Genomic DNA, 21,501 nt, shown 5'->3' on the forward strand with positions numbered 1-21,501 from the left:
GCGATCTGAGCGCGATCGACCCGAGCAGCCGGGCCTCTTCGCCTTCCTCCCCCATGAAGTACGTCGCCCTCCTCAGCGGCGGCAAGGACAGCTGCTACAACCTCCTCCACTGCGCCGCCAACGGCCACCAGCTCGTCGCAGCTGCCTCACTAGGCCCCGAGCATGGCAAAGGTCCGATCGTCTCACCTCCGAATGTTTAATTCTCGCCGACGGGGTTCACTCTAGAGGAGCTTGACTCCTACATGTATCAGACTGTCGGGCAAGATGCCATTCAGATTGTTGCCGATGCGCTGGAAGTCCCGTTATATAGGAGGGTCATATCTGGAGCAGCTGTCGAACAAGGAAATGAATACGGTGCCCGAAGCCCTGCGAGTGGTCATGGTGTGCTTGGGGACGAGACGGAAGACTTATACGCTCTCCTGTCCACCGTAAAAGTATACACCCCCACATCTCGTTGAGCTTCTCCTATGTCTCAGTGTCGTCGTGGTTGTAGGTGTCTCATCCTGATGTCGAGGGTGTGTCGGTAGGGGCGATCATTTCGAACTACCAGCGAATTCGAGTCGAACATGTGTGAGCAGCACAGTTCAGCTACCCGGATTGTTGAATAAATTAGTCCGATCCAGGTGCCGACGTCTGTCGCTGACTCCGCTCTGCTACCTCTGGCAACGTGATCAGGCAGAGCTACTCTCGGAGATGATTGAGGCCGGCATGGAGGCCGTCCTCATCAAAGTTGCAGGCATTGGTTTGAAGGCTTCGCATCTCGGGAAAACTCTCGCTGAAATGCAGCCAACTCTGACAAAGCTGGTAAACCACTTCAGCCGAAGGCGATCCCGTGTCCTGCTTCCGATGTTCATGAAAACCTTTGACAGAACGAATCATATGGGTCGCACATATGCGGCGAAGGTGGTGAATACGAGACACTCACGCTGGATTGTCCGTTGTTCAGGCGCAAAATTAGACTGTACGTCTTGTCTAACTCCGTGCGCCACGGGGGTCTAAACGTCCCAAAGTATAGAAGTGGAGACCGTCATACACTCGGACAATGACTTCGCCACGGTCGCCTATCTTCGGGTCAAGAACGCTGTCCTCGAGCCGAAGCCTGAGGAACTCCATATCGGCCCTGCAATCCCTCCCCTACTGAGCGAAGTGTTCGCGGAGGTTCAGAATGCCGTCGTCCGTGCCGTCGATCGACCGAGCTATCCTCCTGATCCATCGGGAATGGAATTGGTTGACGATTCCTCCTTGCATCCCCCGGGGACTAGTGTCAGTAAGGTCGGTCGTTGGGTAGCAGTCGCGAACATCACAGCTAGTGATAGCGATGGTGTGCTCTCCACCGAGGATGAGGTACGAAATTGCTTCGAGCAGCTGCAAGGTAAGACATAGTAACGTCACTGTGCATGCGATTTCCTAAAGAGTATCCTCAGATCATTTGGCGACACACTCTCTGAGTCTCTCCAACTGCGCCAACATCAATATATTCATCTCATCCATGGACCTTTTTGCCCGTGTCAATGCCATCTACACAACCTTCTTCGGGAGCAGCCCACCAGCTCGTGCATGCGTCGCCGTCGACCTCCCTGCACCGATCAGAGTCAAACTCGACGCCATCGCGTTCGTCGAGCAGAGTCCGAGCGAACGTCAAGCAATGCATGTCCAGGGTTTGAGCTACTGGGCACCGGCGAACATCGGGCCGTATTCTCAGGCGATTGTGGTTCGTCAGAGCTACTATATCTGGCTTCGCTACGCCCTCACATTGACCGTGATACAGGCAGGCGAACGAATATTTATATCAGGGCAGATAGGACTCATACCGAGCAGCCTCAGCCTTCCGTCACCACCTTCATTAGCTCTGGAAACGGCACTATCGTTTCAGCATGTGCAGCGCGTAACGAACGCTCTGCAAAACAACACAGGCGGTGGATGGGATGCTCATCACCAGGGTGTCCTATACTGGCTTGCTAATGCAAGCGATGTCCAGCGCGTTCGGGCAGCCTCGAAGATATATCCTCCGGTACGTACCACATTCGCCGGAGTTGACACGCTGCCTACTTGTAACATAGGATGCGGTGACGCCGCTTTTGTACCTCGTCGTGCCCACCTTGCCGAAAGGAGCCCTAGTAGAAAAACAGGTAATATTGCACACGGGAAGATGTCTAGTCCTAGATGAAGATGATGAGGTGGTCCAACAAAACGTCAAGCCTTCCTACAGTCAAGGTAGGCATCCCAGGAACCCACGTCAGGGCGCTGAAAGCTGTAAATTGGAGTATAGGGGCGTACGAAGGCACCGGTGGAACGCGATGTCATTGGGAGATGTCGAGCTTCCAGGAGACCCACGCCTCTCTGGCCGTAGTATGTTTCCGCCACGCAAACGCAGGAGTGATCGCATGGCTACATACAGTACAGGCGTTACGCGCGCTAGGCCCGCACGCCCTGTCAGTCAGATTGTTCTACAGACCTTCCGAGACATCTTACAGTAAGTCCATTATGTCGGTCGTACGTGCTCTTGCGACTGACCTTTACCCAGTGCGCGAATGCCACGAACAGCTCTTCGCAGGGCTCAGCAACCCACCTCCAACAACCTTCATACCGACTAGGTACATCTCGAGCAGGGACGACGACTACTGGGATTACGCTATGTTCATTGTAGGATCCTAACTGTACCGACTAACCCAGACCTATACGAATTCTCGAACCGATGGCGATGGCAGCGTAGCTGGCGATGTGGTGTTGTACATTGGCGATATCACAGAGAGATGGATAGAGTGCGTCGACATGCAGTAGATCAGGGCGTGTCTTCCTCCTGGAGCACCTTCAGCTCGGCGAGCCGCCGGCGCATCTCCTTCTCGGTGCGAGTTGGAGGGACCATGCGAGCGAAGGCGGCGCCGCACTGAACAACACCATCAGCCTGTCATTCGCATCATCGTGGGTAAACGACATACCAGAGCACAGAGACCACCGAAGCGGAGGACCCAGGCAACACCATTCTTGCCGTAGTATGTCGTATGGTGAGCAGGATCGTTGTCAATGTCCGCGTCGACGACGTGAAAGATAGCGCTCGATACAAGTGCAATCTATATGACAATGGTCAATCGGCATCGTGAACGCGAGCAAACATCGACTCACGATGAACTGAGGGAACACAATCGCTAAGTTGTGGATGCCAAGGATCGTGCCTCCCGCTACAGACTGCGTCTCCGCAGGCATTGCGTCAAGCTCATCCTGGTTGAAGGAGCGGCGGCGGCGAAGCAGGGGTGCGTGCTCGCCGTCGTCACTCCTACGGCGGACTATGGCAGGCGTCGACCTTGTGCGACTGTGCGACGGGCGACTGGCATAGTCCGTGGCAACAACTGTTGGCTCCTCTGCACTGTGCTCGTGCTCGCGCTCCTTCAGGAACTGGTTGGTGATGTAGTCTTGTAAGTAATTACGAGTATACAGACGCAGCGCTCAGTGCGACATACCTCCATGATGATAGCAAATGGACACCAGCAAGCAACGGCCCAGCAAATGCCGACCAAACTCACGGCGATCACAGCCTGCAAATACCCGTCAAGTTCGTCACTCCACCTGTCCTGATTTTGGTACGTACCTGCCAAACTTTCGTGATGAAGAATGTCGAGAACGTTATTATTGCGAACAGTATCATGGCACCGGACCAGATGTTTCGGAGGAAGAACGGCATCCAGGGGAGCCGCAACGGCTGGCCCTTGCGTGCCGCGTCGGCCCTCCATTCCATGACAGTCGCACGCAGGCGGGTCAATTCAGCGTCCTCGTCCTCGTCATCACCCTCGTGGGCCAGAAGACGTGTATCCCGGCGGGCGAGACGAGGAAGAGTTGCTCCCGCAACGACAGCCACTATCCGGACATGTGAGAACATGGGACGTGAGAGAGGACACCCGACTCCATACCAATACTGTAGATGAGCATGGCGAACTCTCCCATCCGAGTAGCTGTGTCCTTGTCTGGATCTGATTGAAGCTCGTATGCCATTACCTGGCCAATGTAGGTGGTGCTGCCAGGATATTGAGAACATCAGTCAATACCGAATATGTCTCAACGCTCACGCATAGAACAGGAAAGGAAACCTATTGCCTAAAGTTAGAGTCAACAAAGCTAGAAGCAATGAAGGGAACACACCAGCCCATGAACGCGAAGATCTGTACATAGCATACACGCCTGATCGGTTTCGGGAGGTGGACTATCGCGTTGTAAATATTGTCCAGGATGTCCCGCAGCTTGTTCCTACATCCTCCAATTCAGGATCTATCCGAGTGGTTCGCCGAGACATACGCACTCTTTCTCGATGCGCCGTGACTCGCGCTCCTTCTCTTCTTGTGTCCAACACGTAATCCACACGGTGATGACCAGGATTGCCATGCTGACAACACAGAACTTGCGGAACTGGTCACCGCCCAGCAGACGAAGGATCGGCATGTTCGCAAGCGGCAAGAATCCTGTCAGCAGACAACTCAATGAGTAATTCCGTCGTGTTATTACCAGCGCGTGACGTACCGAACCCATACCCAACAATATTACCGGCGTTCAGCATCCGGCTGTGCCATGCATTTCCGGCATTTAGCTGCGAGGGCGGAGTGACATCCAGGAGTAAGTTTCGTAAGGATGCTTGCAGCGCGTTGAGTGCGAAGTCCAACAGATAGAATGAAATAATGGCCAGTGCGATAGCGGTGTTCTGAACCTATGAGGCAGCCTAGCGTTATTATGGACGCTTCAGCATCAGACTCCGCACAGACGTACCTGCTTGATCCATTGAGGATCCCAGCTTCCAGCACCTCCGCCGAATAGGTCGACGAAGACGGCAGCGATTTGCTGGCAGTATGCAAGCGTCAAAGTCGAGAAGACAAGTACGGCCGTGGACAACATAACCCAGTACCGCCTACGGTACTTCGAGGTGGACGCGTCAGAGATCGCACCTGCGAGCCAGAGTTAGCATTGTCATGGGGAACCATCGTATCTGCAACGTACCAATGACAGGTTGCGCGATGAGTCCACTGATCGGACCAGCCAACCACACAAGGCTCGTAAGCGTCTCAGACAGCCCCAAGGAGAGTAGGAACGGAGTGCCGTATCTGTGCGTCGTTACGACCGTTAACTAACGTGCCTTTGCAATCGCATAGATCGCGTATAACGTACCCAAGCTCGACCGTCCAGGCAACTTGCGATCCGGCCATAGACACACTCAGTTTCATGAGGTCCAGCGTGGACATCCTGCGACGGTCGCCATCGCCATCCCTCTCAGGTGTACGTGTCCTCTTCCCGGTTGTAGAGCTCTGTCCATCTTCAGCAGCGCCCACTTGGTCTGACACAGGACCGTGCCGTTTCCCGTTCCTCGAGGGCCAGGGTATCTGGGTCGTAGGGTCGGGATCCGCGTCCGCGTTGGTCGCTGGGAAAGTCATGCTGCGCCGCTGGTTGCTGGAAAGAGATGATGAGGGCTTGAGGCAAGATAGACGAACGCGTTACAGGCAGTTCAGAGCGGCTGCTTGCGGGCCTCCTCAGTGCCTTGAGGACTTCATGCAAGGAACGGGCCGTCCTATGGCGTAAACTCGGCGTTTCCCGACCCAGCTCCGTACCTTAATTTCACGTGGCTCACCCGATCCAGGTGCGTGGAGCCTCCTCAGATTGACCGCCAGTCAGGACGTCCCCGACTGTACGAGCCCATAAGAGCAACGAAACTGCGCAATTTAACAGCGCAAAGGCACCTTCGATACAGTGTCAAATAAGATAATTGCATTCTCTGCGTAGTGGAAACCAATGCATGCACGAGCCCAGACGGATGAAGCGTGGATAGTTGCACAGCGAGAGACGGAAGCAAAGTCGACTACAAGGGACATGTGTGGCGTACAGACCAGGAGGAGTGTTCAAGAACAAGTACAGCTCATTAGAGCCGATTATACGGCCCCTATCTGATAGCAGCATTGACAGACGCGTTTCGCCGGTGACCGCCTGCGGTCGAATCCGTGCTTGACTTGTGAGACGAAAGAAGGTTGAAGGGCAGCCGCCGCGAATACGACAGCGCGGGGCCAGTTGCGGTGGTGGGAGTGATCGTGCGTGTGCGCTCAATGGGGTCGTCGGAGACAGGTGGAGCGGGGAAGTCGGCATATTGAGATGGAGGTCCAGTATATCCACCTGTGTTGCCGTCCTCGCGCCTGCGCAAGGGCGGCCTCGACGAGCTTTGAGTCGGTGTTGCTAATGATAATGGGTCCTGCGTAGTCGGCGACGCGGGAATCGTAGCAGGACTAGTTCCCGATCGATGTCGAGCCATTTCTTGCTGCGAGATGGATGGGTTCGGGCTGATCGGGGGTGGTTGGGGAGTGGTACGAAGCTGGGCTGCAGAAGCTGATGGTCGTAACCGACGGCGGGGCGCAACAGAGCCCACTGTTATCAGCGGCTGTGCACGGTCCTCAGGCGTTGGTGCCGACCCATTGGTGGACTGATTATCTGTCGAAGCCGTAGCGCCGCTTCCACTACGTTGTCGCAGTTTGTACTTCTCCATGGCATCGGCGTCGCGCTCTCGCATGCGCGTAGCTATGGGAGATAGTGCTGACGCGGGGTTGTTGGACATGGAAGGGTTAAGGTGAGATTGCGCCGAAGGTGACGTAGTGGAAAAGGGGGTGCTGCTGGACGAGCTTGCGGATGGTTGAGCTGGTGAGTGGGATCCAGATGGGAGTTGTGTGGGGCGGCGGGGAGGAGATAATGAAGAGACTGGCGAGAGATGGCTGCGGGAGGAGTAGGCTGCATCAATCATATCACCGCTGTCGGAGGTGTTCGTTGTTCGACTTGTACCGGAGCCGCTCCGCATGCGCGAGCCGTTTATGAAGTATGCTTTGGGCGGGGGTCCCATTATGGGATCTGGGGTCGCACCCCATTCGGTCCCTCTTGCAGCAGCTTGCGCGAAGACATTCCTGCGAGCCTTCTTGTTCAGTTCGAACTGCGTCCGCGCGGTGTCCTGCAAGGTGTCCCTGGTGCTTGTTCTACTGCACATGTAAACATCATCATCAAGGGACCGTATTTCAGGCACGTACGAGTAAGCATAGTCCGATGGTGTGAAACCCTCGTTATTGCGAGCAGAGTACTGGCACCCACGCTCGATAAGAAGCTGCACAATCTGTTGACCAGTCAGTCTGTATACAAGCTGTGACGTGATCTAATACGAACTGGGATATGGCCCCAAGCGCTTGCACTGACATACCATATAGATCAGATCCCCGTCGTACAAGCAGGGTCGGACCACTCACTAATGCAGGGGCGCGTTTCCCTCGTTATCCGCGAGATCGACGTCTGCCCCGAAATCGCAGAGCATCTAGGAACGCATGAGGGCGGAGACTCCGCGGTAGGGACACAGGTACTCACTCGGACGAGCTCCTCCTTCCCCTTCAACGCCGCAACATGCAGCGCTGTCTTTCCTTCCATATTCGCCCAGTCTAGAATGTCCGGGTACCGGTCGTAGTAGAGGCGCGCCATACGCAGGGTTGCACTGAGGAAATCCTGTTCACTCTGGGTCGAACCGTATGGGGTTGTAATGGGAGGCTTCGCGTCGGCCAGCAGGATCAGTATAGTGTTGTTGTCTGTGTCCTGCAAGCGACCCGTGAGATGCGACGCGGTGCCCATCAGTAATGTCCACGCACCTTGCTGTACTCGTGGTCATCATGACCGCTAGTCAACAGGAACTCAAATGTCTCCTCGTGTCCGAGGACGGCCGCCCAGGCCAGTGATGTGTACCGCTTGTTCAGTGGGTCAGGATTGCGCATGTCGGTCCTCTTGATGAGACGTTTGACGAGGAACAGATTGTTCTCTGCGCGCCTCACATTAGGCCAAGCTGGACGAGCAGTGGCGGACAGACGTACCCTTCACGGCTCGCCGGAGCCTCGCGGTGGCGTCCTTTTCCGCCATGGCGGTCGAGAGCAAGCAGGCGGCGGTGCTGGCCGGTGCGGCTAGAAGGGCTGGCGGGGAGGACCAGGGGAAGGAAGAGAGTGGGCACAGCAAACACAGCAAACGACTGGGGGAGGCATAATAGGATGAGGGCTGCCACGTGATGCTGGACTGATGAAGGGCGGATGTCAGTCTAGTGTTTCTGCAGAGGGAGTCGAGGCGAGTCGAGTCCGGGAACTCGACATAACTCGGTGATGCGAGTTATGACGAGGCGAGTTGCGAGTCAACTCGCGAGTTGCCCACCACTTAGCACGTGAGCACTGACCAATGGGAGAACAGACCCGGTGGCTGCGGCCTGCGACTGCAAAGGACGCGGAGACGGATAACGGGCAAACATGTACGCAAGATGAACCACAATTATCACTATAGTAAAGTACTCTAAGCTTCCTAATGTACGCTACGGCGGCTACGCCATCTGCCCGGCTTGCTCGTTCGAATTATGGATGACTCGATCATCGAGAACAACGTATTGGCCAGTTCGTAAAGCTCGTCCATCGCCGCCTCAGTGATTGGGCCTTCGATTGTGTAGTCGTCCTCGCGCGCGAGAAGCTAAGACGCGAAGTGAAGTCGCTTCTGCTTGTAGAAGTACTTGGGGATCTGTAGCACCTCCATGACCTCCGGTGAGTCACACAGTCTGTTGCGGCGGAGGGTATCGGTCTCCTTGCTGGACGGGAACATCCGCTCGCAAGTGACCGCGGGTGCTTGAGCAGGGAGCACGTCGAGTGCGACACGATACATATACGAGTACTCCGTCTTCCGCTCCTGACATGAATTGCCGCGTCCGAGTCAGCGATCGTCGGCAGGTGATTGACAGAACCTTCAAACATACCCCCCAATATCGATGAGGTCTGCACCCTCGTCAATTGTGCCAGTGTTGTTATCTTTCAGGTACCTCTCTAATCCCAGTTCGACAGCTTGGTAGTCGAGGCAACAGGCCTCATTGGTCCCGCTCTCGGGAACACCAGCCTGAGCACTCGAGGTCGCGTTCTTGTTGTTTGTTGGCTCGCCAGGCTCTGGTGTCGCTGGCCGGGTTTCGGGGCCGCTGGGCTGTGCAGGAGAGTCTGACCCAGATGACGCAGACGAGGTCGGCATTGAGCGCGGATCGTTCGATGCGGCGCGCAGCCAACTGACGCAGACCGGCGAGTCCGCGCCGCTGTGAGCCTTATTCGCGGCTGTTGGGAAGCTTGCGCTACGCCGGGTTGAGGCTTGACTCGCCAGCCCCCGGCGACGAAGTCGTTCGTCCATGCGGTATTCGAGCATCTGCAGCGGGGCATAAGCGTGAATTAGTCACTTGAGATTGCGTTAGTATGGAGAATCGGATGCACAGCCTCTATCTACCATTGACGTGCACTGGCAGCTTCGCTGGGGTCCCAATTTTCCTCGATCCATTGCGGAGGACCATAACGACAGCGGTGGCCAATTCCAGCGCGACGCGGCGCGTAACGCGCGTTGAACGCATTCGCGTGACCGCAGTGGGGGCTGCCGGCCAATCATATGCGTGCGTAGTCCTTATCTCAGCACCCCACCTAGCAACTCGGAGTTGGCTCGGGGGTGAACTCGACTCGCCTCTCCATCAGCGAGTTACGCAACTCGAGGGTTCGAGTCGAGGCGAGTTGCGAGTTGACTCGCCTCTGCAGAAACACTATGTCAGTCTCTTTCTCTCAGGCTTTCTCCGTCCGCGAAGCTCGCACGCATTCCGCCGAGCAGACGCGCTCCCCGCTGGGCGCGTCCTGTCGCTCTTGCTTCTGTTCTCCTACCACCCCCCGCTCCCGTCTTCTTTGCCGACGCCCTCGCAATGCCCAAGGTCGTCTCTCGCTCCGCGGTCTCCTCGTCCACCGATGGTCAGTCATCACCTAGTACTGCCGTGTTCGCCGCCGGCCATCCATGATGAATCTCCGCTGAAAACATGAAACTGTCTCCAGCCCAACCAACAGCATCCTCAACAGCAGCACTACGCGTCTACTGTGAGACCTCATTACCCACCCGGTGGTACGGGCACTGACGTCCATCTCGCTTCTCTTCGGCGCAGATTGCATCTGCGGCGAGTTCATCGTGAGTGGACCCATCGCTATCCGTTCCGCTCGGCATCGCGCCCCTGATAGTTACACATGTAGCTCGTTATAGACAAAAGCCTTGCTTCCCTACCGCGTCGGAAGACAGATGGCGCCGTTGTGATACGATGTCAAGACACTGAGCTTGGGAAGGCCCGGGTTTTCAAGCTGAACGCGACACCGAAGGATCCAATTTTGGTAGAACGGTGCGCATGTGCGACTGACCTTTCCCCGAATGACATCTTGACAACACATACAGCGCCGATGGATATGAACGTCAATATCAATTCCAGTGTCCAAGGTGTACGCTGCCCGTGGCGTATCAGACCACACCGCCACCAGCCAAGTCAGGACCCCATTTGTACATTCTCAAGGGTGCCCTTAGCCAGATACAAGGTCAGGTTCCGCCTGACGCCTTCGCAGACGAGGAGCCTAGTCAGGCATGATGTCTGTGTCTGATTTCTACCATACCTGCTTCTGGAGGTATGTTGAAACCCATGCAACATGCCGTGTGGGTTATGATGTCACGATAATGATATTCCAAGTCTGACAGAGTATTTGGCGGGCCGTGAGGGCAACCAGGAAAATCCTATGTACTACAGTCTACTGAGCATCGAGCGAAGACGGACCACACATACCGTCAGTGGCGGCCTCAGGCCGCGGTGCACCTTGAGCGACCGAGGAGACCGGCTGAGGTCTTGTCCTGCGGATTGACATGTTAGGACTGCATCCTGGGAAGCGTAGAATGAAGAGAAGAAGTAACTCAGATACCGTTGTAAATACAAATCATAAATGATGGCACTAAAATAGCACCAAAACTTCGTACAGTGTGAATTAAAACTGTCATCACAGAAGAACCAAAAGCAAGTCGGGACCAAGCAGACAGTTAGACTCACCTGTAGATGGTGATATCTACTGCATAAGCAGTCGCAGCCAGAAGCGTTCCCACACGGCGGGGACATGAAACCGTGGTGTCCGCTGCCGTAACATCTGGGATGTTGAAACCCTACATGAGAGGACAGCATTAGTACACAATCCTCGGCATGCGACACGAGACACAAGGACAAGGGCTCAGATACCGTTGTAGAGTAAGATACGCTCATCACGCGCGAGCGTTCGTATGTTTAGGAATATAGATGGCATCATCGCGCGAGGTATGAAAGGACGACTTACATGCTATTCCTGCTACATCACCGCCGGTGCGAGCAGACGATTGGCGGGGCACACATCGGGGAGTTCAACCTGTAAAAGTGGGCGACATGGGAGAAGAGAGGTTGAGACGCGATATTAGGCGCCTCATCGCGCTGGCAATTTTGGGTGATTTGCTGTTGTTTGTACAGGGGCGGGTGTCAATCACTGCCAAACACGCGCCCACAACGCGCCGCGAACGCGCGCCAGGGCGGGGCTCATTCAAGGCTCATTGTCGGCCTCCTATGGTACCTCGCTCGCGTATCCGGTGGTCGGTCACACACAGTCGGCAACACGGGCATTCCGTTTCCAGGATACAATGTGTGCAGTCGTGGGTCCGCGTGTGCAGTCGTCTGGATTGGTGAGTCCCTCCAATCCCTCCCACTGATCGCGACGACGGGCTTCTCGTCGACTGGTACTTAAGGGGAGCCCCCTCGCCGCTATGCCCCCCATCAGCATACGCATATCCAGCATACTCGTCTGCGACGAAAAGCCTCTCTCTACAGCCAGCGCACTCGTCTCTCTGCGTCACACTTGATCATCCTCCCTTCGTTGACGAAGATGTCCTGCACCACGGCTTCCTTCAACTTCTTCCCCGCCGCACCCGCCGCGCCTCATGCCTTCAACCTCTTCATCTCCTCGCAATCCCCTCGCGACACCTACGCGACGTACGACGACCTCTGGCAGGTCCTTCGTCCCTCGAACTCCGATGGCAGGAAGCGAGCCTGCAGCGAGCCGTCGAAGGCTACTACGGGCTTGAAGAAGCTGTTTGGCATGTAAACGCCTCAACTCGAGTCACGGCAGCACCTCGCTGTCCGTCGCACCCCATATCCCCGTATGCTCGTATGCCGCATATTCGCATTCGCTACGCCGACCTCCAGGGCGTGGACTACTCGGCCGCCGGCTGTCCTTCGGACGTCGCCCGCCTCATACCGGTGCAGCCAAATCGCAAGCGCGAACATCGACCGCACTCAGCGCTGGACGACTCGATGTCATCATGCACACACATTCCTGCAAGCTCATAGCGTCGCCCTCCGGGATCCCCCCCTCCTCGTCTAGGGCCCCGCTTGACACCTACGCCCGTCGTCTGGAAGAGTCGTCGCCCGGAAACCCCTGTCATGGTTGGAGCTGATTACTGGGAGTTGTAGAACTGGGAGGGTATCACCATTGGACTCCGTACTCATCGACTCGGACCTTAGTAGGAGGATCCTCTATCATGTAGTGCGCAATTGGAGTTGTCACCATATTCCATTCGCTGCGTTACCAGCGGAATCATATCCAGTCATTCGACCATCGCATATGTGTTGCACTGGGAGATATAAACAGAATACATAGTGTAGCAGTAACTGAGAGTAGCAGAGTCGAAGTGGTAGTGAAACTTGCCATGTTTGGCATGCCATCTCCGCGCCGTCTGTGTGAAAGCGCGCGGCGGGCACGTGGGGTCTGTTCCCCGAGGCGCTATCGAGGCGTCGTTGTCCCAGTCGCAGAGGCCCTTCTCCTCAACCGCGACGGTGCCTGCCCGTTCGCTCACCTACCATGGACCTTCCGTCGTCGCGAGAGATTGACCTGGAGAACTTACTCAGAGAGCGAGATGCGCAGGTGGCCGAGCTCACGGTGAGATCCACTTACCCGGGTGCCCGCCCCATTGACCTCAATGTCGCGCCCCAGGATGAAATCACGCACTTGCGCCAATACCTCTCTACCCAGCCGCCGCCGTCTGTGACGGACCCTGTCTCGTTGCCACCAGCCTTGGTCTCTGTATTGCTACCTCATATTCGCGACCACGCGACATCCACATCATCGGGGTCGAATACCGTCACTGCAGCTCTCACACAGAGATGCAAGACCCTGCAGGAAGAGAACGACGAACTTTACGGCCTCTTGAAGGCTGGAGAGACCGGTAGACTCAAGGAAGATGTCCGCGCACTGCGGCGGGTGGTCCAGAAGCTGGAGGGGGCGCTAAAAGGTGTGTATACGGTGAATACGGCGTGGTGGCGCAAGCACTGACATTGACATCTACACAGAATCACATCAAGTCATCGCTTCACTCTCGTGAGTCCCTTTGCCAGGAATTTATGCTCACGACATTTATGCCTATCTTTCGTTCATACAGCGCGGAGCTTGAGAAGTCTAATGAGGTTCTCGTGGCAAATAGCCGCCAAACGCAGATACCTAAAATGCACTCGCATTCTCAATCACCTGTTCCACCTCGAAACCACTATCCGCAACACCTTTCGGCGGCACCAAATGGCTCGGGGAAGCTCCCGCCTACGGGTCCCCGAGCACACAAAAAGCCACGGCTCTCGGAGTCGCACGGATCTCCTGCGCCGCCCAACCCCGGCCGGCCAGGCTCCGCGACGAGCTACGCACAATCTGCTGCATCCTCTCCTCGCGAGACGCGCGACAGACGTCCAGAGTCGATGGACAGAAAGCCTCCACATGTGATGGACGTCGACGAGGATCAGCGCAGCCGACCACGATCACCTGATCGGCCGCATGAGCGCGACCGTCCGCCCCATGTGGATACCGCTGGTGATCGCGGACGCGACCGTCCTCCTCACACCGACAAGGACCGCGGACGCGATCGACCGCCGCACACAGACAATGATCGCGGCCGGGACCGCCCACCTCACGCAGACAAGGACCGAGTCCGCGACAGAGAGCGAGACAAAGATCGCGAGAAGAACCGCGAGCGGGAGCGTGACCGCGAGCGAGACCGGACGTCCCGTAGGAATGGTGGGGGACGATCCGGTGGAGGAGGGGGAGGCCGCCGGAGTGGGCGGGGACAGAACAACCTACCGTCATTCGACAGCACGGATCGGACGTTGGCGGAGAGGATGGGACTATGACGGACCCATAGTTGGGACATTGCTTGGACGGACAGGACAGGATGTGTCTGTATTCGCATGATGATGACGGATCCGGCGACGGTCCACTAGTGTACACGGTACGATCCCTTTCCTTAGACCCGGCATCTGCTGCTCCTCGGTTCATACGCATCTAACTTATTCTTATTTGCTCCCTCTCACAGCTGTATTCATACTATGTTCATGGTCACGCTCATCACGCTCTCGTATTGCTCTTTTGTCAAGATCGTATCGTATATCATCTATCCACTGTTCATTTCATGTTGGTCACATCACTAACGCTGCCGTGTGCCCTCGGCCCGTTTGCTCTTTCCTAGGCTCGTCATCCAGTCTAACATCGCTACTGGCTTCGCGGACCAGCGTCTACCTCGTACACCGGTACGTCCGACCCTCTAGTATCATGCGCCGATCCCTTTCTCTCTCGAGCACTCGAGATCGCGTTTAGTGGGTTGACCACGCGGTCCGAAGCCGTTCCCGGTGCCTCCGATCCCTCCCGGCCTTCTCGCCTTCCCACAGACCGCATCTCAGGCCCTCAAGCAGCCCTTGGCTCGCCGAGACACGCTTCTTCTGGCTGGCCACCGCGAGCTAGCGAGCGTTGACCAAGGCTAGCAGTGCCTCGCCCGACAGGGGGCTGCCCAATATGCGGACTTACGGACTAGCGTGTCCGATTGGCTGGCACGCTATCAATTTCGATGTTAGTGGGTCAGAGGGACCCGCGATCGTATATGTGCTAGTGAGTAGCTGCGCATGCCCTCTGTTGAGGTTCGGTGCTCCTGTACTCGGGACTGACTGGTCGCGGCGTTCGAGACTGAGCAGCGGTGTGTCGAGGCCGTGCAACACGGGGATAACGCGCGCATGTGTATTGCGATGGCGGATCGCTCGTGCGCGATTAGAGACCACTGCGGACCCACTGACCACTGATCACGCTGACACTGTGGACCAGCCGCTTCTCTGATCGCGTTCTCAGCCGGCGTTATGTCGCTCAGCTCGAGCGACAAGGACGCCCTGGGCGGGCCAGCTAATTGGTCATCCAACCTTGACGCTGCAGGGTCCGTGGCCCACACAAGGGTCCTTCTCGCTGCGGGGGAAACGGATGCTGTGGCCGAGCGTGATGGGCTAGCTGCAGAAGCAGAAGCCGATTCAGCTAACGGTGCGGAATAGGGTCTGGCTGCGCGCTGCGCCGCCTTGCTCGGTCCTTGCGCGACTCAGCTTTGCAATCCTTGCATCGAAGGGCGCGCGTTACTAATTACATATTGTTTTAGCGATACAGTATGGCGCCGGGCCCGAAGGCAGGGAGCACGGGCGGGGTGGACGAGATCGGCACACTACTTGGATCTCAGAAGGCTCCAAACGATATTGGATCAACGTCGACCAACCTTCGACGCTGTGGCGCAGGCTCCAGGCTCAATGCGATTAGCATTTGGGTACGCCCAGGCCTGCCCTGAGTCTGACTGTCGATTGCAATCAGCTGCACCACGCCGAGTACTCGTCAAGATCAAAGCACGCAAGCTCATGTTGAGCCGCAATGCCTCACCGCGTACCGGGGACGCACTTCAGGGGCGCATCCGCCCGAGGATCCGGTGGCGACAGCGGCCATCTTCCATCTTCCCCGGCGTGCTCGTTCTAGGTGCGGCACGCCCCCGCATCCTGGCGTCGATTGAAGATTCGCGGACGAGCTCAGGACGAGAGCGTGACTGGCCAGCACTAAGTGCGCGACCAAGCTCGCGGGACATGTTGGCGCGGACGTCGTTCCGCCAGCACGGCTGCGAGATGCCTCTAAGTACATTCCGCTAGTCGCCGGGAGGTTGGATCTGGGGTGGGTGCGCCGGATGTGGCAGTGGGATGCCGTGGTCTTGTCACCGAATGGACGTCCATGCCTGTACACGTGAAGGTTCGGGGATGGTCGTGTGAAGGGCGCAGCGTAGGCCTAAGGTTGCGGATGCAGAGGGACATGGCGGGAATCGCGGACCTTTGACAACATGGGGAAAGGAGCTCGAGCTTCATGGCGGAGAAGCAGGACGTCAAGGAGCAGTGCAACGCACGAGTTCTCGAACCGCCAAGGTCTTCCCACCACATATAAGGACTCGGAGGTGCGGATACGTTGCAAATGCCCATTCATTATAAGAGGTTACTGTATCAGAATACACGGCTGCACAAGACTGGCAACCATACCTAGTACAACGTATGCTACACACGACGATTACGCGGGCGAGTACGTACTGAGACGCAGTACTACAACGTCCGCCGAGGCTATCCTACGGCCGAAAGAGAGTAAAGTCCTTAAATACCGATGCGGATCACCTTGTGATGAATGGAGAGTGAAACCCAGGGAGGAACGAGTGATGATGCGTAATGGGGACGAGGCGATTAGCTGAGCGATGCGGGCGGAGAGCAGTGCGGAAAGCGGGGCGGCGGCGGGAGTAGAGTATAGTATCGACATCAACGAACGTGGACGGAGCATAGCGCACGGGAGACCGAAGAGAGACATCGGGAAGCGCGGATGCGATAGTGCAGACGGATGCGCTGCGGGACCAGAGTAAGAAAGGGGAATCTACAGTATGCGAAAGGAGAACAAGGCGTGAGAGTCTCTGAGAGAGCCCGGCAGTATGGCAAAGAAAGGGGGCGCTTGTCAGGAGTACACAAGGTTTACAGTACACGGGGTGCAACCGACGCGGCGTAGTGGTCCTCCCTAGGCCTGCCGTCGTCCACGTCCTAGTGCGAAGGCGTGACGCTCCTATCAGCAGAGCGAGAGCATGCCTGACGACGATGAGCCAGCGGTGACGTCGATGATGGGTTCAGGCGGCGCCTCCGAGCCACGCAGGGTGGCTGGCTCGCCAGCGGGTGGACGGGGGCGGCGTATGAGGGGGTGGCTGCGAGACTGCGGCTGAGAGATACATACAGCGGCCGCGTCGAGCGAGAGGATGGAATGAAGGCATGCATATGTCGTGGCGTTACGACGTGCCCGAGTCCGGCCCGAAGGGCGAGCTGCCAATGGCTTGAGCTCAATGCACGCCGCCAACAGAAGCTGCTTTGCGAGCCCACCTGTTGCGAATTGGCTGGGAGGCGGGCGCCAGCGGCGATGAGTGATCGATGTTCGGAATGTGCACCTGCGAGTAACCTGTGGGCGGCGAGCGCAGGGTCGCACGCTTGGCTCCTGGCGTCGCGAATGCGGACGAGGGGATGGGCGGCACTGGCGGCGGCGGCGCAGATGGCATAGGGCTTGGGGGAGGCGAGCGCGAGCGCGTCTGCGGCGGCGAGAGAACGATCGAGGGCGTGCGCCGGTGCCCGGGCCGTCTGGGCGAGACGGGAGAGGAAGAGGACGTAGCTGGGGACGTCTGTGTGCTCTCTGTCCTGCGCGTGCCAAACTCATCGCCGTCAATCCACAGCTCGGACTGGGCCTTGTAGCTGAGGAGGTGCGGCTGGTCGGGCCTGACCGTCATCTGCCTGAGGAGGGGCGAGCCAATGAGGCGCGGCGGAATGGGGGGCTCCTCGGGATGGGCGGGGAGGTGGAGGCGGTTGCGGGAGGAGCGGCGGGGGAGGTCGGGGCGGGGGGACGGGAGGGGCGAGGACATGTACTGGGGCGAGGGGATGCGAGGGGGCGGAGAGAGAGCAGTGGACATGGTGGGAGAGCTGGGCGGCGGAGGGACGAGGAGGGGGGAAGGGAGGCGGGTGCTTTATAGACATGGCCCGTGGGTTGTGATCCATTGTGGCAAGTGAGGCGCAGACAGGCGTCTCGCCGATCGGCCACCCACCGCGGACACTCTCCCTCTCCAGTGCCGGCGCCTCCCCCCAGCCAACCACAGCCCGCCGCGCACACGTGACCCTAATGAGACGCGACGCGCGAGAGGCGCGCGGATCGGGCAGCGAAGCCGACCAATCTGGCGGTCCGATCCAGATTCCCGCCCAGATCGTCCTGCCGCTCCAGCCCGCGCTCTCCGTCCCGTCCGGATCCCTCCCCAGGCCAGCCACCCACCCCGCCACCTGTCGCGCCTCCCTGCAGCATTCCCTCGCAACACCGGGGCATGCGCGCGAGACTCTCGCCGCACAACACCTGCCATCCTGTGCGCTGCCGGCAACGCGGCCCTTGTGCGGCCGCCCGCTGCGGTCGGCCCTTTCTCACTAACCCGCTACAATATTGATCGTGGCGCCCGCGTTCGCGCTGCCATCGAACTCAGCCCGGCGATGTGTTCCGCCCCGCCACCGACATGACTCGACGCCTCCGGTCCGCCCGATAATCGTGTCGCCTCGCGCCGACCCCGCGTCTCTTCACCCGCCTCATGTCCTGCGCGAAGCTTCGAAGGGGGAGGGCTGCCCGCCTCGCGTCGGCTTGACTAATGGATGCGGCGGTGAGTGCTTCTTACCGACGCGCCTCTTGCCCATCTCGGCAGCCCGAACACGACGAGCCCGAGGAGCGCCAGCGTTTCACCTCATGCATCGAACCCTGTCGTTCCGAATTGTATTCGTCGTGACTTGTCCCGTCTTCGCGCCCATAAAGGCAGCCGTGTGACCAAATGGAGAAGACATGCCGTTCTCAGCATCAGTCCACCGCGCTGGGCTTGATTGAGATCCTCGCCGAATGTGGAAGACAATAGCCTTCCGTGCCCCGTCCAATCCTTGTCTCGTCGTGCTTCTCTACTTCTTCGCCCCTTTGGAACCGCTTCAAAATTCACGGGACAGGTCTCTTACCGTCTTTTTACATATCGTTTGCGTGGCGCAGATCTTCCGTGGCACGCCGTTGTCACGCAACAATAGGTTGGGCGTATGTCCTCGCTTACGCCGACGCCGAGCGGTGGATTTGCCGCTCAGTTTTGTGTTGGGGGATTTCACGTCAATCACCTCGTGCGATGCGCGTTTTGCGCAGGCGACGGGGTATTCATCTCCTTGACACGTCCCTAAAGAGAAGAGATCTACCGCTCGGCGTATGATATGTAGTGCTGCATCGAGCGCACTTCTCCCAGACGAATGACAGAAGTGTGGCGTTGGACGATTGGACGCCACCCATGTCTCTTCAATTGATTGATTGATTGCGGTCTACCTCGCAACGTCCCTGCGATCGTGCAGCCATGATCGAAGGACCTCCTCGGGGCAGAAATCAGCGACGCATCTAAGCTGCATACGGACCTGTCAGCCTGCACACCGAGCTCACCTTCTTCTGTCAGTTACCTCGTCCCGACGTCCCGACCGCCGCTCCTTCCTTTCCAGGCCAACATCCCCGTACTCAACTCAACATCTGTCCACGCCCTGATCCTCCGCTCCCAATTTGGACGCAACTGTTCCGCTCAGGGATTGGCCCGCTGGTCGAGCGGTGCGCGCCCCCATATGTTTTATAGGACCGGGGTAGCTGAAACATCGTGTCGCCGTCCATTGTGGTCTAGGTATGAGTGCTGCACATCGAAGCTGTACCCGTAGTGGGAACATCACGCATGGCAATGTGCCGGACGAGAGTAGGGGAACGCCACATAGACTCGGTCCGGGCCTGTGTCAACTGCAGATCAAAGTTGACGCGACACTGGCAGCTCGGTGATTGAACGCAGGAACGCGCCCCCGGGAGGGCTCGACACTGTCGAGTCCGGCGCAGGCCTTCTCGTGGCCCCGGGGGGTAAGTAACCTCTACGAGGTGAAACGAACATGCGCTGAAAGGTCTCGTCCGCGAAACCAGCGGCGACGACCAAGGCCCACCAAAGCCTAAGCGAGCAAACAAGCCGCATACCGAACACCCCGGTAGTAATACAGTTAAACCAAACATACATACGGGAACTCCCCAGTCCAAACCAGGACAACAGAGCCAATAAGCTCGAACCTCCAGACAGAGAGTAGACCTCGAGCTCATCGAACACAATAATGAACACGTCCTCACCAAAATCGTACCACATGAAATCGGCCCGAGAAGTACCCGGAAATCACGAGCACCACACTAAGCGCCATAGCCCAGATCCCGGAACCATCAGGAACGAATCAATACAACCCGGCCCGGCCAAGACTAGCCGCTGATGGGACAATATAAAGAAATGATAACCGAGCTGAGATAACCGAAACAAGCGGTTTATAAAGAGTGAGAGCAGATACAAGCAGCCAGAACTTGATCACCACAACGGACTGCTACCAGAAATTTCTGCAAATGCCCCTCGTCTGAAGTCTGTGGCTGAACGGAAGCGAGTTGCGCAAATAAATCCCTGATAACCGCCCTAAAATAAAACGAAAAACGTCACGCACGTATTCACGATTGAGACGTTTTAAAGGTGAGCCAACACCAGTCGCCCACCAAAACCATGTACCTCACCTTCGAACTCCAAAAGAACGACCAACTGCCACCAAACAATGGTAACGACCGTCACGTTCCCCCCCACACAGAGACCTCCTGACAAACCCGCAGTCGCCCCACACCTAACAAATAAATGCACAACCTACGAAGTCGAGGTGGAAGACTCACCGAGAGGCAGGCAGGGGAGTAGGCAGGGGAGCGAGAGAGGCTCAGAACTCGTATGGACGATACAAGACGAACCAATAAAGCCCTTGACGAACGGGCATATTATCACGCTGAAATCTCGGGGAAACGTGATTAGCTCCGGCAGAATATCGGTCGTAACCGATATCACGAAGCATTGGGTGACAATGCTCCTAACAGGAGGACCCCGGAGAGCCAAGCTTAGAGCGCCGATCCCCTGGTGCCACCTAGCAAAGCTCGACCGATTCGTCCACACAACATACTACGCCACCCTCGCCGATCATCCTCCCCCACATAATACCTTCACGGACCGCCCCTCCTTCGCAAACCCACATGACAACCCGTACGAATTTGACCTCGACCCCCGCGAAACACAGGGACTACAAGACAAGCTGAGGAGGACACGGAGGCTGGCCGGGATCTTAGATATAACCAAATAAGGAGTGTAAATACAGATCGGACACGAGCGAACAAACCATCACACCAACCACAAGGACCCCCACTTCTAGAAACACGTCATCGAGTCCACATCGAACGCAGGACCCGAAGCAAACAAAAGAGCGCCCAAGATCGAGCCGATATAGAGAGTAAAACCTACCACCTTCCTAAAAGAGAGACAAAAACCAAGCAGGCGCCAAATAACGAGGCGAGATACTCACGCGACACCGACCGAGGAGGAAACTACCACAACGTATCCGCACACGTCAAGCCACCCACGCACGATGATCCTCAAGACAACATGCATACTGACAGAAACCACCGCAGTAGCAAGCGAGACCCTCCCTAGAACAACGGACGCCTGCCCATGATAGGTGCACGTAACCCAACCACCAACGTACACGCCGACACGGACGCGAGAACGCGTCCCAAATTAATTAAATACACAAGCAGAACCGCCACAAGGTAGAAGATCGGAACCCGGGACGCGAAAACGCCAAACACGCACGTACTTGGAACTAATCACACCTCTTGAAGAGACACTAACCCACGAGCCAACTCCAAACGG

The 21,501-nt window shown here is 57.2% G+C and overlaps 9 protein-coding genes across 9 annotated transcripts; 6 read left to right on the forward strand and 3 right to left on the reverse strand.

The window, feature by feature from the left end:
• Nucleotides 1-29: 29 nt before the first annotated feature.
• On the forward strand, nucleotides 30-2,655 carry C8Q71DRAFT_819760 (uncharacterized protein; the record flags this gene model as incomplete). The annotated part of the gene is made up of 11 exons (XM_047926158.1): nucleotides 30-171; nucleotides 226-434; nucleotides 494-570; nucleotides 624-804; nucleotides 870-961; nucleotides 1,011-1,372; nucleotides 1,425-1,711; nucleotides 1,769-2,011; nucleotides 2,061-2,214; nucleotides 2,270-2,473; nucleotides 2,525-2,655. The coding sequence occupies exons 1-11, from the start codon at nucleotides 54-56 to the stop codon at nucleotides 2,653-2,655; spliced, it is 2,058 nt and encodes a 685-aa protein (XP_047785024.1). The 5' UTR covers nucleotides 30-53.
• Nucleotides 2,656-2,782: 127 nt separating this feature from the next.
• Nucleotides 2,783-5,411, reverse strand: C8Q71DRAFT_852722 (major facilitator superfamily domain-containing protein; the record flags this gene model as incomplete). Its single annotated transcript, XM_047926845.1, has 13 exons — nucleotides 2,783-2,887; nucleotides 2,940-3,071; nucleotides 3,124-3,393; nucleotides 3,459-3,533; nucleotides 3,587-3,852; nucleotides 3,906-4,009; nucleotides 4,062-4,082; nucleotides 4,135-4,239; nucleotides 4,292-4,451; nucleotides 4,510-4,693; nucleotides 4,753-4,928; nucleotides 4,981-5,084; nucleotides 5,149-5,411. The coding sequence occupies 13 exons, from the start codon at nucleotides 5,409-5,411 to the stop codon at nucleotides 2,783-2,785; spliced, it is 1,965 nt and encodes a 654-aa protein (XP_047785025.1).
• A 309-nt stretch (nucleotides 5,412-5,720) lies between these two features.
• On the reverse strand, nucleotides 5,721-8,137 carry C8Q71DRAFT_731768 (ankyrin). The gene is made up of 7 exons (XM_047922209.1): nucleotides 7,860-8,137; nucleotides 7,641-7,807; nucleotides 7,366-7,587; nucleotides 7,251-7,315; nucleotides 7,171-7,195; nucleotides 7,038-7,120; nucleotides 5,721-6,986 (listed from the first exon to the last, which is right to left on the reverse strand). The coding sequence occupies exons 1-7, from the start codon at nucleotides 7,903-7,905 to the stop codon at nucleotides 5,915-5,917; spliced, it is 1,680 nt and encodes a 559-aa protein (XP_047785026.1). The 5' UTR covers nucleotides 7,906-8,137; the 3' UTR covers nucleotides 5,721-5,914.
• A 1,602-nt stretch (nucleotides 8,138-9,739) lies between these two features.
• Nucleotides 9,740-10,441, forward strand: C8Q71DRAFT_793783 (uncharacterized protein; the record flags this gene model as incomplete). The annotated part of the gene is made up of 5 exons (XM_047925503.1): nucleotides 9,740-9,785; nucleotides 9,867-9,908; nucleotides 9,974-9,996; nucleotides 10,059-10,201; nucleotides 10,255-10,441. The coding sequence occupies 5 exons, from the start codon at nucleotides 9,740-9,742 to the stop codon at nucleotides 10,439-10,441; spliced, it is 441 nt and encodes a 146-aa protein (XP_047785027.1).
• A 942-nt stretch (nucleotides 10,442-11,383) lies between these two features.
• On the forward strand, nucleotides 11,384-12,644 carry C8Q71DRAFT_731787 (uncharacterized protein). The gene is made up of 2 exons (XM_047922210.1): nucleotides 11,384-11,544; nucleotides 11,608-12,644. The coding sequence occupies exons 1-2, from the start codon at nucleotides 11,429-11,431 to the stop codon at nucleotides 12,206-12,208; spliced, it is 717 nt and encodes a 238-aa protein (XP_047785028.1). The 5' UTR covers nucleotides 11,384-11,428; the 3' UTR covers nucleotides 12,209-12,644.
• Nucleotides 12,645-12,719: 75 nt separating this feature from the next.
• C8Q71DRAFT_698093 (uncharacterized protein) lies at nucleotides 12,720-14,032 on the forward strand (the record flags this gene model as incomplete). The annotated part of the gene is made up of 5 exons (XM_047920005.1): nucleotides 12,720-12,797; nucleotides 12,852-13,149; nucleotides 13,208-13,235; nucleotides 13,297-13,733; nucleotides 13,821-14,032. The coding sequence occupies 5 exons, from the start codon at nucleotides 12,720-12,722 to the stop codon at nucleotides 14,030-14,032; spliced, it is 1,053 nt and encodes a 350-aa protein (XP_047785029.1).
• A 2,969-nt stretch (nucleotides 14,033-17,001) lies between these two features.
• On the reverse strand, nucleotides 17,002-17,670 carry C8Q71DRAFT_852727 (uncharacterized protein; the record flags this gene model as incomplete). Its single annotated transcript, XM_047926846.1, has 2 exons — nucleotides 17,002-17,035; nucleotides 17,093-17,670. The coding sequence occupies 2 exons, from the start codon at nucleotides 17,668-17,670 to the stop codon at nucleotides 17,002-17,004; spliced, it is 612 nt and encodes a 203-aa protein (XP_047785030.1).
• Nucleotides 17,671-18,563: 893 nt separating this feature from the next.
• On the forward strand, nucleotides 18,564-19,902 carry C8Q71DRAFT_35474 (uncharacterized protein). Its single transcript, XM_047918036.1, has 3 exons — nucleotides 18,564-18,802; nucleotides 19,210-19,355; nucleotides 19,426-19,902. Exons 1-3 carry the CDS (start codon nucleotides 18,627-18,629, stop codon nucleotides 19,572-19,574), a joined length of 471 nt encoding a protein of 156 aa, XP_047785031.1. The 5' UTR covers nucleotides 18,564-18,626; the 3' UTR covers nucleotides 19,575-19,902.
• Nucleotides 19,903-20,319: 417 nt separating this feature from the next.
• On the forward strand, nucleotides 20,320-20,935 carry C8Q71DRAFT_719790 (uncharacterized protein; the record flags this gene model as incomplete). The annotated part of the gene is made up of 2 exons (XM_047921318.1): nucleotides 20,320-20,371; nucleotides 20,424-20,935. The coding sequence occupies 2 exons, from the start codon at nucleotides 20,320-20,322 to the stop codon at nucleotides 20,933-20,935; spliced, it is 564 nt and encodes a 187-aa protein (XP_047785032.1).
• Between the last annotated feature and the right edge of the window lie 566 nt (nucleotides 20,936-21,501).

Source organism: Rhodofomes roseus (genome assembly GCF_022264815.1).
Source record: "Rhodofomes roseus strain CIRM-BRFM 1785 chromosome Unknown C8Q71scaffold_1, whole genome shotgun sequence".
Classification (NCBI taxonomy): Eukaryota; Fungi; Basidiomycota; class Agaricomycetes; order Polyporales; family Fomitopsidaceae; genus Rhodofomes; species Rhodofomes roseus.

Bases quoted from the DNA above. Each gene is read 5' to 3' on its own strand.
- C8Q71DRAFT_731768 (XM_047922209.1), bottom strand. From the start codon at position 7,905: ATGGCGGAAAAGGACGCCACCGCGAGGCTCCGGCGAGCCGTGAAGG. The intron at 7,316-7,365 runs GTGAGTACCTGT...ATGCGTTCCTAG, and splicing joins GGAAGGAGGAGCTCGTCCGA to ATGCTCTGCGATTTCGGGGC. The intron at 7,196-7,250 runs GTGAGTGGTCCG...ATGGTATGTCAG, and splicing joins GGAAACGCGCCCCTGCATTA to TGCAAGCGCTTGGGGCCATA.
- C8Q71DRAFT_731787 (XM_047922210.1), top strand. From the start codon at position 11,429: ATGGTACCTCGCTCGCGTATCCGGTGGTCGGTCACACACAGTCGGCAA. The intron at 11,545-11,607 runs GTGAGTCCCTCC...CTGGTACTTAAG, and splicing joins GTGTGCAGTCGTCTGGATTG to GGGAGCCCCCTCGCCGCTAT.
- C8Q71DRAFT_35474 (XM_047918036.1), top strand. From the start codon at position 18,627: ATGTGGAAGACAATAGCCTTCCGTGCCCCGTCCAATCCTTGTCTCGTC. The intron at 18,803-19,209 runs GTTGGGCGTATG...TTCTTCTGTCAG, and splicing joins CCGTTGTCACGCAACAATAG to TTACCTCGTCCCGACGTCCC. The intron at 19,356-19,425 runs GTGCGCGCCCCC...ATTGTGGTCTAG, and splicing joins ATTGGCCCGCTGGTCGAGCG to GTATGAGTGCTGCACATCGA.